The 15315-nt window shown below is 39.1% G+C and overlaps 1 protein-coding gene across 1 annotated transcript in view; it reads right to left on the reverse strand.

Moving 5' to 3' along the window:
- Positions 1 to 15315, reverse strand: part of diaph2 (diaphanous-related formin 2) — a 547192-nt gene that overhangs the window by 105105 nt on the left and 426772 nt on the right. The window contains exon 26 of the mRNA XM_052020928.1: positions 1425 to 1560. Coding sequence (XP_051876888.1) covers positions 1425 to 1560 — 136 coding nt within the window. The remainder of the gene's footprint in view (positions 1 to 1424; positions 1561 to 15315) is intronic.

Here is a 15315-nt window from a genome sequence, read left to right on the forward strand (position 1 = left end):
CTGGGGTGCAAGTGCAAGGACCATCTGGGCTGAGCACTCTCCAGCCCAATGAAACAGGAATCAGCATCAAAAGAGAGAAAAAAAAAATCAGCAATGATTCTGGGCTCTAATCATTCTTCAATAACTATTCACAGCAAAACAGCCAACCATCTCTGGGGCTAAACATGAAAGAAATGCTAATTGGAAAATATACCCGAGGGTTACCAGAATTTGTAGAATGAGTCACTGCTGTAGGAAAAAGAAAATACCAGCAAGAAGAAAAGGAGAGGAATTTGTTTCTAAAGTCCAGTAAAAACAGTAATCAATTTGATTGAAATGCATGGGATTATGTAAGAACAGTAGCTTTATTAAACTGGTGTAGAATACAATCTTGGTACTTTGTTACATTGAAATTTCTTTGATCAATCTATTTAGGAGGTTAGTAGGAGATAAAGAGGAACTTCTTCATTCAGAGGTTTGTGAATCTTTTGAATTATCTATCTCAGAGAGCTGAGGAGGCGGTCAGTGAATATATTTAGAATTAAAAGAGCCAGACTTTTGGAATACATGGGATCAAGGGTTATGAAAAGCAGATTGGAAAGTGGAGTTGAGGTCAACATAATCACACTGAATGCCAGAAATGGCTTGAGGGACCATATGGCCCACTCCTGCTCCAACCTCTGATGTTCTTATGTTACTTGCACAACTCCAGTGCAGAGTTTCATTATAGATTGTATTGGTTGATGATCATCAAGATGTCTAAGCACAGAATACGAATCAACTGCATATTTGACTAGAAATGAAATACCTTTAGAACATTTAGCACAAACCATATCTGATCAATAACTGGACAATATGTAAATAACCACCTATTTTGTTCAAAGCAATATTGTCAGTGAGGTGAATAGAAGTCACATGGAGTTTGGTATTTGCTTCTACTGCACTGATTTATGGACTGGTGTTAGGAATATAGTGAATCAAGTGGAACTCCAAACCAAGGAGTGAGGATGAGGAATGAATCATTTGAGTGAATAATTTGTTGCATTTAGATATTCTGTGATAAGTCCAGACTTATTATGTGGCAAGATTTGATGCAAAAATTGTGCAGTTTTTTAAAGAAAGACAGTCTAAAAATAATCGCTCATCTCTGGTCACAAGCTCCCAATTCACCTGTGGCTGCACTGTATTACAACAGAAGATCTGAGTAGGGCCAGGAAGTGAATACATCTTAGAAGCTCAAGATGCTGCAACAATGCCATAGGGGTGGAAAAAGAATGAGTACTGTCATGCTTAATGCAGTGTTAATGTCTGATTGGATATGTAAAGGATAAATTCCAGCATTCAGAGTGACACAGGCATAATGGGCTGTAGCCAAAGGGACATCAGCAATATCTGGTATTTTCTGCTTCAAATGTGCTGTGATATTATTATCACCAAAAAATTACCTTTGTTCATATCAATTAATTGTTTCTTCTTCTGTTGCCTTTCCAGCTTCTCTCTTTCTGCTTTCTCCTTAGCCAACTTTGCTCTCTTGATCTTTTCTTCTGTTTCCCTCTTCTTAATGTTTTCCTTTAATGCTTCCTTTTTATAAAGAAAAATATAAGAAAAGTCTATTAATAATAATATATATGAGAAAAACAACACAGTTGTTGATTCATCCCTTTAACAAATGGAGATAGTCATAAGTTACAGGGTGTGCTTAGTGATGAAGGTAGCAATGCAGACTCTCAGAGAGAAGCTTTGATATCAGGCAAGTTCTGGAATGTACCATCACTATCTCGTAGTTACATTCAGCCAGTCTCAAGCAATTCAAATAGTAATACATTTGATGTGTTTCCCATGAAAATGCAATCGAAGTAAACTGTTTCATATCTAAACTTCAAATGTGTGACGTGCAGATTTGCAACCAATAAAAACTGTTTCTGCAGTATAAATAGTTTTTCAAATCAGCTGCAGGGAAACACTCACAAACACCCACATCCAAATTTTGAAGTGTTATGAACATGAATCTTACACTCCAAAGTAATTGCAAGCAACTATTTAAGTTGTATTGAGAAGATACATCAAATCTGGATGAGGTGTTATCTCACATACTCATCGGTGTAAAAGAATGTCAAAGCTGGGGAGGACAATTCATTAACAACCAGTGGAACTGAAAAAGTGTTGACATATAAAAGACATACTTCAGAACAGTGAATACCAAGAGGTGCCTGAACAAATATGCATTAATTAAAATTAGGTTCATGTAGTTCAACAATATTTAGATGTTTAAATAATTATTTAACTTCCACATTGAAACTCCTTAACCCATGTCCAAAACTTCAAGGAAAGTGATGCAAAATATGAAAGCATAATTTGTAAGTGACTTCAAGAAACAAAAAGTCTGAGGCAAAGTGACTGAATAAACTCAAAAATTAGGTAGGTGACAACCTTGGATATAAACCAGGACAATGCTGGTGTGACAACTGCAGAGTAAAAATGGCCCAAGACACATTGTTTTTCATTCAGCACCATCTTTACATTGTTGGTGCTGAGTGGAGGGGTGCTGGAAGGTACACATGGTATGCTGTCCCTCCGAAGATTTCAGGAGGAATTGAGACACTAGTGCCATTGAAGGATATTTAAAAACTGTTAAAATTGAAAAAAAAATTAAAAAAATAAAAATAATCATATCATTATATTAAAACATGTCCTGACATCCCAAAACCTTTCCAAAATCCAGAAGACACAAGTGAAAAGTATGACAGAACACATGCCACTTGGCCTGGATGAGTACAGCTCCAACAATTCTCAAGAAATATGACACCATCCAGAACAAAGTAGCCTGCGTGACTGATGCCCTACCTATCTTTATTTATTCTTTACTCCACCGGTGAAAAAGAGATTACCTTTCACCAAAATTAAGAAAAGGTCATCAACTTGAAATATTAACTCTGTTCTTCATTCTACAGGTGCTGCCTGACATGTTGAGCATTTCTATCACTTTCTGTTATTAAACGCAGTTTTCAAATACAGTATTTTTTTGCTGTTCTATTAAAGTTATAGCCTTTCAATCATTGGAATCTGCTGTCTTATTGTCTTGCTCTTTATTTAAAGTAATTCTTTGGACTTTCTTCTCAAGGTCACCTCTTAAATTTTCTTTCAGAACACAAGATGTTCAAGATTCTCCATTCTTATGCTGTACCTCTATTGTGGTACTCCAAAAATTTTATTATCACCTCCTATGAATTAAATATGCATCTTTGCATCAACGTGTCATAATGCTGGCTTTATAAGAACACAAAAATGTGATGAATAGACAATGTAGCCTCCCTATCCTGCTCCGTTCCATAAGGTCATGGCTGATTTGATCTTTGGCTTCGACTGCACTTTCCTTCTTGTTGTCCTTCAGATTATTGGATCTACACTTTTCTACCACACTGAGTTTAAGAACTAATAATAGTGCCTACTGCAGCTTCATTAGCCATGCCATTCCCATTGTCCATAGAGGGCAGCTGTTGCCCATTTTCCTTCTTATATTCCTTGAACAACATTTGTCTGTCTTAACTTTCCTCCACCATTACCTGTACTTTTTGCAAGATGTTTATGCAAATTCTGCTAATCCTCCTAGTTTTTTTTATTATCTGCACACTTCGCCATTTTGCTTTTGGTTGTTGAATCCAGGTCATTTACATAAATCAGAAACTATAGCAGTAGTCCTGATACTGAATCATAAGGCAAATGAATTTGTTTCAACCAAACAGGTAATTTGGTAATACACATGGAAGTCCTCAGACCTAACGGTAAAGAGCTTCAGTCACAAATCCACGATCTCATCACACTCATCTGAGAAGAGCAGGATATCCCAGAGGACATTAGAGATTGGCAATAGACAGAGAAGATAACCGATATCTTTCTCCCAGGGTCAAGAAGTCCAATACTAGATGGCATGCATTTCAGGTGAGAGGGGTAAGTTCAAAGGAGATGTGTGGGGCAAGTTTTTTTTTTATACAGAGAGTGGTGTCAGGGGTGATAGGAATGTGCTGCCAGGGTGGAAGCATGTTAGAATGGAACAACAGTTGTCATGGGGGAGTGTAACTACCACAAAGATTGGGTGTATCAAGTTGGTCGAGGCAGTCTTGAGGAGGACTTCATAGAATGCATCCCTGATGGCTTTCTTGAACAGCAGGTTACTGAACCTACAAGGGAACATGCCATCTTAGGCCTGGTCTTGTGCAATGAGACAGGTAAAATTAATGATCTTGTAGGTGGGGATCCTCTTGGAAAGAGTGATCATGGTATGATTGAATTTCTCATAGAAATGGAGGGTTCAACAGTTCAATTTAAAACCAGTGTATTATGTCTAAACAAGGAAGACTATAACGGGATGAGGGAGGAGTTGGCTCGCACATACTGGGAACACAGGCTATATGGTGGAACAGTTGAGGAACAGTGGAAGGCTTTCAAAGAGATTTTTCCACTGTGCTCAACAAAAAAATATTCCAGTTAAAATCAAGGGCAATAAGGGCAGGGAGAGCCAGCCTTGGATAACTAAGGAAATAAAGGAAGGCATCAAACTAAAAGCTCATGCATACAAAGTCGCCAAGAGTAGTGGGAAACTGGAAGATTGGGAAAACTTTAAAAAGCAACAAAGAACCACGAAGCAAGCAATAAAGAAAGGGAAGATAGGCTATGAAAGTAAACTAGCACAAAATATTAAACCAGATAATAAAAGTTTATATAATTATATAAGGCAGAAAAGGGTGGGTGGCTAAAGTGAACACAAGTCCCTTGGAAGACAAGAAGGAGGGGGATTAATATTGGGTAATGTGGAAATGGCCGAGGCCTTGAACGACTATTTTGTGTCTGTCTTCATGGTTGCGGACATGTCTAACATGGCAAAGAGAGACGTTATGGATGCAATAGGAGGTGAGGACCTCGATACAATCGCTATCACTAAAGAGAAAATTTGCGGGCCTGAAGGTAAATAAATCCCCTGGTCCTGATGGAAAGCATCCCAGGGTACTGAACGAAATGGTGGAACTCATAGTAAAGATGTTTGTGATAATTTACAAACATTCTCTGGATTCTGGGCACGTCCCAGCAGATTGGAAGACAGTGAATATCACCCCACTGTTTAAAAAAGGATGGAGGCAAAAGGCAGGTAACTATAGGCCAGTTAGCGCAACATCTGTAGTTGGAAAAATGCTTGAAGCTATCGTTATGGAAGAAATAGCAAGACATCTGGATAGAAATGGTTCCATCAGGCAGACACATCATGGATTCAGGAAGGGCAGGTCCTGCCTGGTATTGGTATATTATTGTCACTTGTACCGAGGTACAGTGAAAATCTTGTCTTGCATACTGATCGTACAGGTCAATTCATAACACAGTGCAGTTACATTGAGTTAGTACAGAGTGCATTGATGTAGTACAGGTAAAAACAATAACAGTACAGACTAAAGTGTCACAGCTACAGAGAAAGTGCAGTGCAATAAGGTGCAAGGTCACAACAAGGCATCTCATTGTATAAGGGAACTGTTCAATAGTCTTATCACAGTGGGGTAGAAGCTGTCCTTAAGTCTGGTGGTACGTGCCCTCAGGCTCCTGTATCTTCTACCTGATGGAAGAGGAGAGAAAAGAGAATGTCCCGGGTGGGTGGGGTCTTTGATTATGCTGGCTGTTTCACCAAGACAACGAGAGATAAAGACAGAGTCCAAGGAGGGGAGGCTGGTGTCCGTCATGCATTGGGCTGTGTCCACAACTATCTGCAGTTTCTGTACCAAGCCGTGATACACCCAGATAGGATGCTTTCTATGATGCATTGGTAAAAGTTGGTATTGACAAAAAAGTTGACAAACTTACTGAAGTTCTGAGGATATAATGAGTGCAGTGGATAGAGGGAAACAGGTGGATGTTGTATACTTGGATTTCCAGAAGGCATTCGATAAGATGCTGCATAAAAGACTTATCCATAAGATAAGAATGCATGGAGTTGAGGGTAATGTATTAGCATGGATAGAGGATTGATTAACCAATGGAAGGCAGAGAGTTGGGATAAATAGGTGTTTCTCTGGTTGGCAATCAGTGCTGAGTAGGGTGCCACAGGGGTCGGTGCTGGGCCTACAATTGTTCATGATATACATTAACGATTTGGAAGAGGGGACTGAGTGTAGGACATCTAAGTTTGCTGATGACACTAAATTGACTGAAAAGCAAATTGTCCAGAGGACGCAGAGAGTCTGCAGAGAAATATAGATAGGTTAAGTGAGTGGGCAAGGGTCTGGCAGAATGGAGTACAATGTTGGTAAATGCAAGGTCAGCCACTTTGGAAGGAAAAATAGAAGATCAGATTATTATTTAAATTGTAAAAGATTGCAGCATGCTGTTGCGCAGAGGGACTTAGGAGTGCTTGTGCATGAATTGGAAAAGGTTGGTTTGCAGGTGCAAAAGGCTATCAAGAAGGCAAATGGAATGTTGGCTTTCATTGTTAGATGGATTGAATATAAGAGCAGGGAGGTTATGCTGCACCTGGAGGACTGCATGCAGTTCTGGTCTCCTTACTTGAGGAAAGTTATACTGGCTTTGGAGGCGGTGCGGAAGAGGTTCACCAGGTTGATTCCAGAGATGAGGGGGTTAGTTTATGAGGAGAGATTAATGGGACCTGGGACTATACTCAGTGGAATTCAGAAGAATGAGAGGGGATCTGATAGAAACATAATATTATGAAAGGGATAAATAAGAAAGAGGTAGGAAAGTTGTTCCCACTGGAAGGTGAGACTAGAACTAAGGGACATAGCCTCAAGATTTGGAGGAGTAGATTTAGAATGGAGATGAGGAGGAACTGCTTTTCTCAGACAGTAGCGAATCTGTGGAATTCTCTGCCCAAGGAGGCAATAGAGGCTACCTCATTGAATATACTTAGGGCACAGTTAGATTTTTGCATAGGGGAATTAAGGGTGATAGTGAAAAGGCAGGTAGGTGGAGCTGAGTCCAAGGCCAGATCAGCCATGATCTTATTGAATGGCAGAGCAGGTCTGATGGGCCAGATCGCCTACACCTGCTCATATTTCATGTGTTCTTATGTAGTGGAGGCAAATACGACAGAGGTGTTTAAGAGGCTCTTAGATAGGCACATGACTATGCAGAGAATGGAGGGATATGGACCTTGTGTAGGCAGAAGGGATTAGTTTAGTTAGGCATTTAAGTAGTAGTTTGATTAGTTCAGCACAACAAGAGGCCGAAGAGCCTCTTTCTGTGCTGTATTGTTCTATGTTCTAGATGATACAATCATGACCATCTTCAAGAAAGCAAATAAATTCAAATTTGGTGACCACAAAGCAGACTCTGTGCTATTTGCCACAAGGAAAACCAGTGTCAGAATCCTCCTAAACACCTCATCCTTGTTGCTGAAGAGCCGCTCCCCGAGTCACAGCAGGAATTCCATCCATCTGGAGGCAGACTGGATGTGACCTTCACAGTGTGACAACTTCAAAAAAAATGGAGGGAGCAGCACCAACCACTATATAATTGTTTCTCGACCTAACCAAAGCTTTTGGCTGCATCAATCAGCAGGGACTATGGAACACGCTCCTCAGATTCAGCTGCCACAGAAATTTTCTCTCTTTCATATGCTTGCTCTAACTACGATAGTAATGTCTTGCAATGAAGACTAGTGTCAAACATTGCCCCAGTGCTTTTCGCAATCTTTCTTGCCACAATGTTGCATGTCACCTCGAATAAACTTTCCCATGGGAATGGAGCTAATCTTTAGAACCAACGGGGAAGTGTTCAACCTGTGGCAAGTACATTCCAGAATCAAGGTTACTCGAACTTCAGCAGAATGCAAACAAAGGAAAAGGCATCACAATGTTGACAAGCTGAAGTCTCCTGAAATACAGAACGCCTTTATTCTGTAATTAAAGAAAAGATTTCAGGCACTTGCAGAGCTTGATGAAGAGCAAAATATTGATGGAGGGATCAATAAGAGGGGCAAATTTGAACAATCTTGAAATATTGCTGAGGGTTTAAGAAAGAAAAGAATGGACTGGATTACACCCGGTATAAGAAATACCATTGGAACATCTGTATATGAAATACCATTGGAGCCTTGAAAAGGGTTTAGACATAAAATCCTGGAGGTTAAAGGACAAATACCACAAACTGTACAACAAGACATACCAAGAGGTCAAACACCTTTAACAGTGGGCAAGCAATACTAAAAATAAGCTGGTAAGAGAAGTATAGTAGGAAGCTGCCCATGCTGGACAAAGGGCCATCTATAAACTGACACATTCTGTCCATGACAAACAGTAGACATCAACAAAAATGCTTACCAGGGATTTAAAAAAAGGCCATTTACTGACAACAGTAAAAGAACAAGAAATGCAGTGGACAGAATACCTCAAAATTCTGCTCAACAGGGAACAAGCTAGAGAGGAAATAAACTTCTGGGAGAAAGATGATGATCTTGATGTCAACACAGACACCCTAGTAAGGGAAGGTATGATCCAAGCAGGAAAGTTCCTGGCGGGAATAGCTTGAATGAAAAAGATAAATCCTGAGTTAGCATGATTGTAATAACTGGTGTGGTGTTTCACTTATATCCATGGCAAGGAAGGTATGAGGAAAAAGCATGGTGTAATATATGTCAAAACCTGTTAGCAGCATTAATAGAGAAAAAACAGTTTTTGTAAAGTGTACGAGCCCACAAACTCAATGTTTATTCTATGAAATATAATAGAACAATGTGTAGAATGGCTATGGCAAGAATACCTAGACTTCACAGACTTTGAGATGGTTTTTGACGGCAACCACAGGACTACCCATGGTGTATTCTGCAAGCAAATGGAACACTTCTTGATATAATCAACACAGTCAAAAACTTATACTCCAACTGTATATGAGTAGTGTTGATCACAGTGAGCTCAGTTTTGAAAACAAAACAGGAATGCATTGGGATAGATGCAAATCTCCTCAATATTGCTGTCATTTGGGTGATGAGTAGCACAACAGGAGACATGCCAAAAGGCATCACAAGAACACCCTTTGCATTCTTTGAAGATCATGACTTTGCAGACAAATTTGCTTTTTCATCACACACCCAATGCCACTTACAAGAATAAACAATAGCACTCAATACAATCAGCCAGCTATTGAAAGACCTGTCAAAAAACGGAAAGAGTTGGAGGAGCTTTGGCTCTGCCCTAATCATCAGAGGTGTAATGGGCAGTGAATAATGTTCATCTTTGAGCGTGTCAAACAAATCTGGAAGAGTACAACAAAATGTTGTTTACATTATCATAGTTTTCCAAGGTTGTCATGCTTTCAAAGAAGTCAAGCTGTTTAGAAGCAGGATTTTTCCAATATTTTTGTTTGCTGAATTATTATTTGTACAAACAATCCTTCAATTTATGTCTAATAATCCCATTTGGGTACAGAATCACAGAAAGCCCTTCAAATCCATGTTGGTTCTCATCCCAACACTAATCTCTCCATATAGTACTGCAATCGAATACTTATGTCACTTTTGAATACTACAACTGAATTCTCCCCCATTATCCATTCCCCAGAGTGCATTTCAGATCCTGACCATGTGTACCACAGAAAACTTATTCAAAAGCTACTTGCAATTGGTTAGACAGTTCTGTAATTGGACATATATGCTTTTATTTTTCCCGATATCCACTTACACTCAAATAAAAACCATCAATGCTCATCACAACTTGGTACGGCAACTGCTTTACCCAAGACCACAAGAAATTGCAGAGAGTTGTGAATGTAGCCGAGTCTATCATGAAAACCAACCTCCCCTCCACTGACTCTGTCTAACTTCCCGCTACCTTGGGAAAGCAGCCATCATAATCAAAGATTCCTCCCACCCTGGTCATTTTCTCCTGTCCCCCACTCCCACTGGGCAGAAAATACAAAAGGCTGACAACATGTACCACCAGGCTCATGGACAGCTTCTATCTGCTGTTATAAGACTCTTGAACGGACCTCTTGTATGATAAAGATGAACTCTTCATCTCTCAATCTACCTCGTTATTGCCCTTGCATTTTGTCTATCTGCATCACACTTTCTCTGCAACTGTAACACTATATTCTCATTGTTTTTTTTCCTTTTGTACTTCCTCAATGTACTTGTGTTTGGAATAATCTATCTGGATGGCATGCAAAGAAAAGCTCTTCATTGTATCTTGGTACATGTGACAATAATAAACAATTTACAATTACAATTACTTTAAGTCCTGTTAACCAAAACTTTCCACCTTATTTGAAACAAAGTTATTGATTTTGTCTGGATCTACTGTTTGCGATGGGATTATGATAATTTCTTCTCATGAATCCTTCCCTCCTTTTCTTTGCACAAAATCTATTTACGATATCTTTATTAGTCACATGTACATTGAAACACACAGTGAAATGCATCTTTGAGTAGAATATTCTGGGGGCAGCCCACAAGTGTCATCACACTTCCCGCACCAACATAGCATGCCCACAGCTTCCTAACCCGTATGTCTTTGGAATGTGGGAGGAAACCAGAGCACCCGGAGGAAACCCATGCAGTCATGGGGAGAATGTACAAACTCCTTACACAGACAGTGACGGGAATTGAACCCAGGTCGCTAGCGCTGTAATAGTGTGACACTAACCGCTACACTACCATGCCTGCATTGATGTCTTGTTCTTCCGGAATTTCTTTTCTCATTAACCTAAATTGGCTGCCAGTCCAGCATTGAATGTAGAATTATTATTCTTGTGTTTAAATCTCTCCATAGCTTCATCCCTCCTACCTCTGTAATTTCCTTTATTATAACAACTACTGTTTATCAGATTCTGCCCTTTTAGGCAACACTGATTTTCTCCAACCTCTAACAGTAACCGAAATTTCAGTTACCTATGATCCAAGCTCTGACTTCTCTGGCTCTCAACTGCCTTTTCCTCCTTCAAGATGCCCCTTATATCATCACTGGATATACTTTTGGTCACCTGTCCTAATAACTCTAAGTGATTTGTGGATGAATTTTGGGTGTCAATACACCTGTGAAACACTTTGTGACATTTCTCTGCTTTAAAGGGCTTTATAAATACAAGCGATTACTAATATTTTGCTTCACCTTTTGGATGAACATACAACTGTGAATTTGTCAGACTGGGCATGTCCTCCAAACGACAAATAAGCTGTGATTTTGGCTCAGCTTGTTTGCTGTTTTTGTTTCACCTGCCCCATCCGCTGGGCATGTCTTCTGCTCTGCATTTCGCACTCCTACATCCTTTGGTCTATGTTCTCACTCTCCATCTGCTCCCATTCACTCATTTTCCAGATAACCTTATGTACGAGGTCACCCCAGTTTTACTCTATCAGAGAAATCACCCTCCCCTACTCTCCCCGCAGTTTTACAAGCTTCTTTTGTCTCCTTCCCAGCTCTGACAAAGATCTGTGACCTGAGAAGTTAGCTCTGTTTGTCTTTGCACAGATGTGGCCTGACCCGCTGAGTATTTCTAGCATTTTGTGTTTTTATTTCAGATTTCCAAAATTTGCTATTTTTATTTATTTTCATGGACAATCAAGGGTTAAGTTTAGCTTGCATATTAAAGAAAATGTTGTGGCCTGCTGAAGTTACAGTTAGACCTTGCTGCAGGCTGGTACCAAACCAGACAGCTGCCATGAGATAAGGGGGAATACCCCCACTGTAACATCCTCTCAATTTCACTGAGTAACAGAAATAATTGGAAAGCTAGCTTGCTTTGCTAACACCCAAGGTCTCTAAAGTAATAAATTGGCAGTGGCAGAGACAGGCCCAGCTGGCTGCGGTGCAATAAGAAACAATGGGTCCATTCTCAGACATCTCCAACTGCACTTCGAGGGCAGAAGTGTCAGCTGTTACAGTGGTAACATTGATAACACAAGCTCAGGCGAATACCAGGAATACCCGAGACATGAGACCTTGTCATAGGACCCCATGGACCCAGGGAGGGGGAAAGAGGGTAAGGGTGTGTGTCAACTTGTGAGGGATAGAGCATTACCAATCATGCACTCTCCACATCTGGATTGGTTTAGAGATGAGGAAAAAAGTTAGATTATTGAAGTTGTATTTGTTTGTCCCAAAGAATGTATAATTGGTGCTTTCTTTACCACCACGGAAAGAGGGCTCTGTGGCCACAAGCTCTACTCTCCTATGTATATGTTAAATATACTTCCAACGTGGACCTCATCAGACTGTATTGAGATGGATCATTTAAACATCCTCAACATGCTTCTTTTTAATTTTATCTGCCAACCAATACAGAGTTTTATATTTTCCCCAAATTATACTCTATTTGCCAAATCTTTGCCCACTCACTTAACCTATCCATATCTCTTTGCAGTCTCCATATGTACGCTTCATAACTTACTTTCCTGCCTTTGTGCCGTCAGCAAATTTAACAACCATACTTTCAGTGCCTTCATTTATCATTTACATGAACTGCCAAACATTGAGTACTAACAGTATTCTTACTGCTGAGTACTGAAAGAGTTTCCTGTTAAGCTTTGTTCTAGAGGTCTGCTTTATCTAGGTTTCAGTTCTTTGCTCTTATTACTGTGCATAACATTATGTTTTAAAGATGATTCACTTGTTCTCACTGAAATACCAAGTCCTTCCGAATCAAATTCGGAAAATGAGTCCTTTTTATTTCCATCCTTCTGGGCATTTCAAAATCCTGAAACATGCTGGAAATCATTCTGTGTTTTATTACCTCTCTTTACTGCTTTGAATGTGATTATACAGTATATCATCTTTGAGATTAACAAATGTCAAGTTAAAATGAGCACCACCCAGTGTGACTTCATTGATTCACAATTGTGAGCACAGATACATCACATTCAACAACTCTGATTCCAAATGACTTGGGTTATTCCAATTTACCTTGATTGATTAGTTGCTGATTGAAACATCTCATTAAAAAAACATTACTATAAATACCATATTTACACAGAGCAAACAACTTCACTTGTGCAACTTCTGTTAGTCTGTATTGTTTTATATTAGAAATATTTAATTACTCTATCTCTATATCTTGGGCTTTGTTGGGAAGTGGATGCAAGTTCAGTACTTGTGTCTATGTGGGTGTGAACATGGAAGTTCTGAACTTGTTGCCTGCTCATTCTTCTTTTCCCAGCTGTGTTCCAAAGTTGGACTCCTCGTGGAGTCCAGCAATGGAGTGCATAGTTGTGCAATTCCCCAGTGCTTACACCCATACAACTTGCACCAAGTTAAACCTGTACAAAACAGCACTGTTCATCATTTGAATGAAGAGAAGTGGCTGAAAGGGATAAAGGGAACAAGTAATTTAATTTTTATGAATTAATTGGAATCACAGAAAATTTACAACACAGGTGGCCTTTCAGCCCATCATGTCCACACTGATCTATAAAAAGCTTCCCAGCCTATTCACACCTTTCAGCAATGGATCTACAGGTCAGAGCATTCAAGTACACATGCAAACACAGGTTAAATGTGTTGAGGGTTTCTGCCTCTACCACCCTTTCAGTCAGTGAGTGCTAGATCCTTACCATACACTGAGCGTAAAATATTTTTCTCATCTCCCCGCTTATCCTTCCACCAATTATCCTACTATTACTGCCCTAGAATTCAGTTAAACTTTTTTTAAACATGCTATTAAGTTTTATTCAAATATTTAAGCTTTGTTTTGTTCTATTTTTTGATTGTAATTTGAAGTTATTAAATGCTTCTGAATGTCAGTGACATAAAGGAACATTCAAAAGTTTTGACAGGTTTTACAGCTAGTTAAGCCAGGGGAGAAAGGAGGGTTATGGCTCAGACTACTGTTAAAATTTTTATTCTGTTTCTTTAGCATATACGGTATATTGCATGGTCCTGTGGTTGCACAGGGACTTTTCAACAAAAAGAGACAGCTTTACTTTGGAAATGATCACTGGCTGATTTGTGTAGGTCAGTAACACGTGCAGTGGCTCAACACTGGCAGGAAGTTCTGCGCAATAGTGTACATTTTCAGAACTTTATCCAGACAATTTTAACATATATCATCTCATTTTGTGTCTACTTTAAGATATGCCAACTCTTTTTGTGTCTATATCTTTTCTGACTTATCTAAACTTGACTGTTAAGTCATTTTCATCCAAGTTTCTGATCTCTTTTTGCTTCAACAGGGTCTACCAATAATTGCATGTCTAATAGTTCTAAAACTTTTTCCCAGGGCGACAATGGCTAACACAAGGGGACATAATTTTAAGCTGATTGGAGGAAGGTATAAGGGGGGTGTCAGGGCTAAGTTTTTTTTTACACAGAGAGTGGTGGATGCATGAAACGCACTGCCTGCAGAGGTTGTGGGGGCAGATACATTAAGGATATTTAAGAGACTCTTAGATAGATACTTGAATGATAGAGGAATGGGGAGCTATGTGGGAGGGAAGGGTTAGATAGACCTTAGAGCAGGATAAAATGTCCGCATAACATTGTGGGCCGAAGGGCTGTACTGTGCTGTAGTGTTCTATGTTCTAAAACTGGTTTAAATCCACAACAATATTGACTTAACTGCAAACGTGGCCTCTTGTACCTTCCTTTTGATGGACTCCAGTAATACATGAGGTCCACTTCCAGGAACAATTGTATTACTCCATCTCCAACCAACAAGGAAGAATGAAAACAAATTATGAAGAAATCATGTGCATGGAGCTGTCTTTTTTTTGCGGTCTGTCAATACCAGTAACTACTACTCTTTCCACAAAGAAGTTGAAGTAGTATGATTTCAAAAAATATTGCAGAAAGATAAATGTGGCTGGCATTAAAAACTATGGCTGTGTTCAAAAGTAGGAAAGAGATGTAAATCAACTAGAAAGTCAAGAGAATGAACAAAAGTAGATGATGTATTTTCAAGTTCTGAAAACAAAGTAGAAATTCTTAAGCCTTGCAAGTATAAAGAAAATGTAATTCACTGCCTGCAGAGTGTTTAAATGAAAAAGAAATGTCTATACTTGTGAGCTTAAAATCTCTGTACTTGAGATGTTATTTAGGATTGAAGAATAATAAAAAATTTAAATATCAAAGCAGTTTAAAAAATAAATTTCTCCATAATTAACTTGTTTTTTTCCTTTCCAGGAAAGAGGTCTGCATTCACTAGTATCATAATTGATAAAGGAATACAGTTTGGTTACACTTTGACTATTTTCCATAAAAGGAAAATATATTTGAGGAAAGGCACAATTTAAGACAGCTCCCATTACAAAGCTAATGATTTACATATATCTTTAATCTAATATTCCATTTTTTGCTTATGGTAAGATGCCTTTAAGCATGAAGCTAATCATAGAACATAGAACAGTACAGCCAA

The sequence above is a fragment of the Pristis pectinata genome, chromosome 8, assembly GCF_009764475.1.
Source record: "Pristis pectinata isolate sPriPec2 chromosome 8, sPriPec2.1.pri, whole genome shotgun sequence".
Taxonomy (NCBI): domain Eukaryota; kingdom Metazoa; phylum Chordata; class Chondrichthyes; order Rhinopristiformes; family Pristidae; genus Pristis; species Pristis pectinata.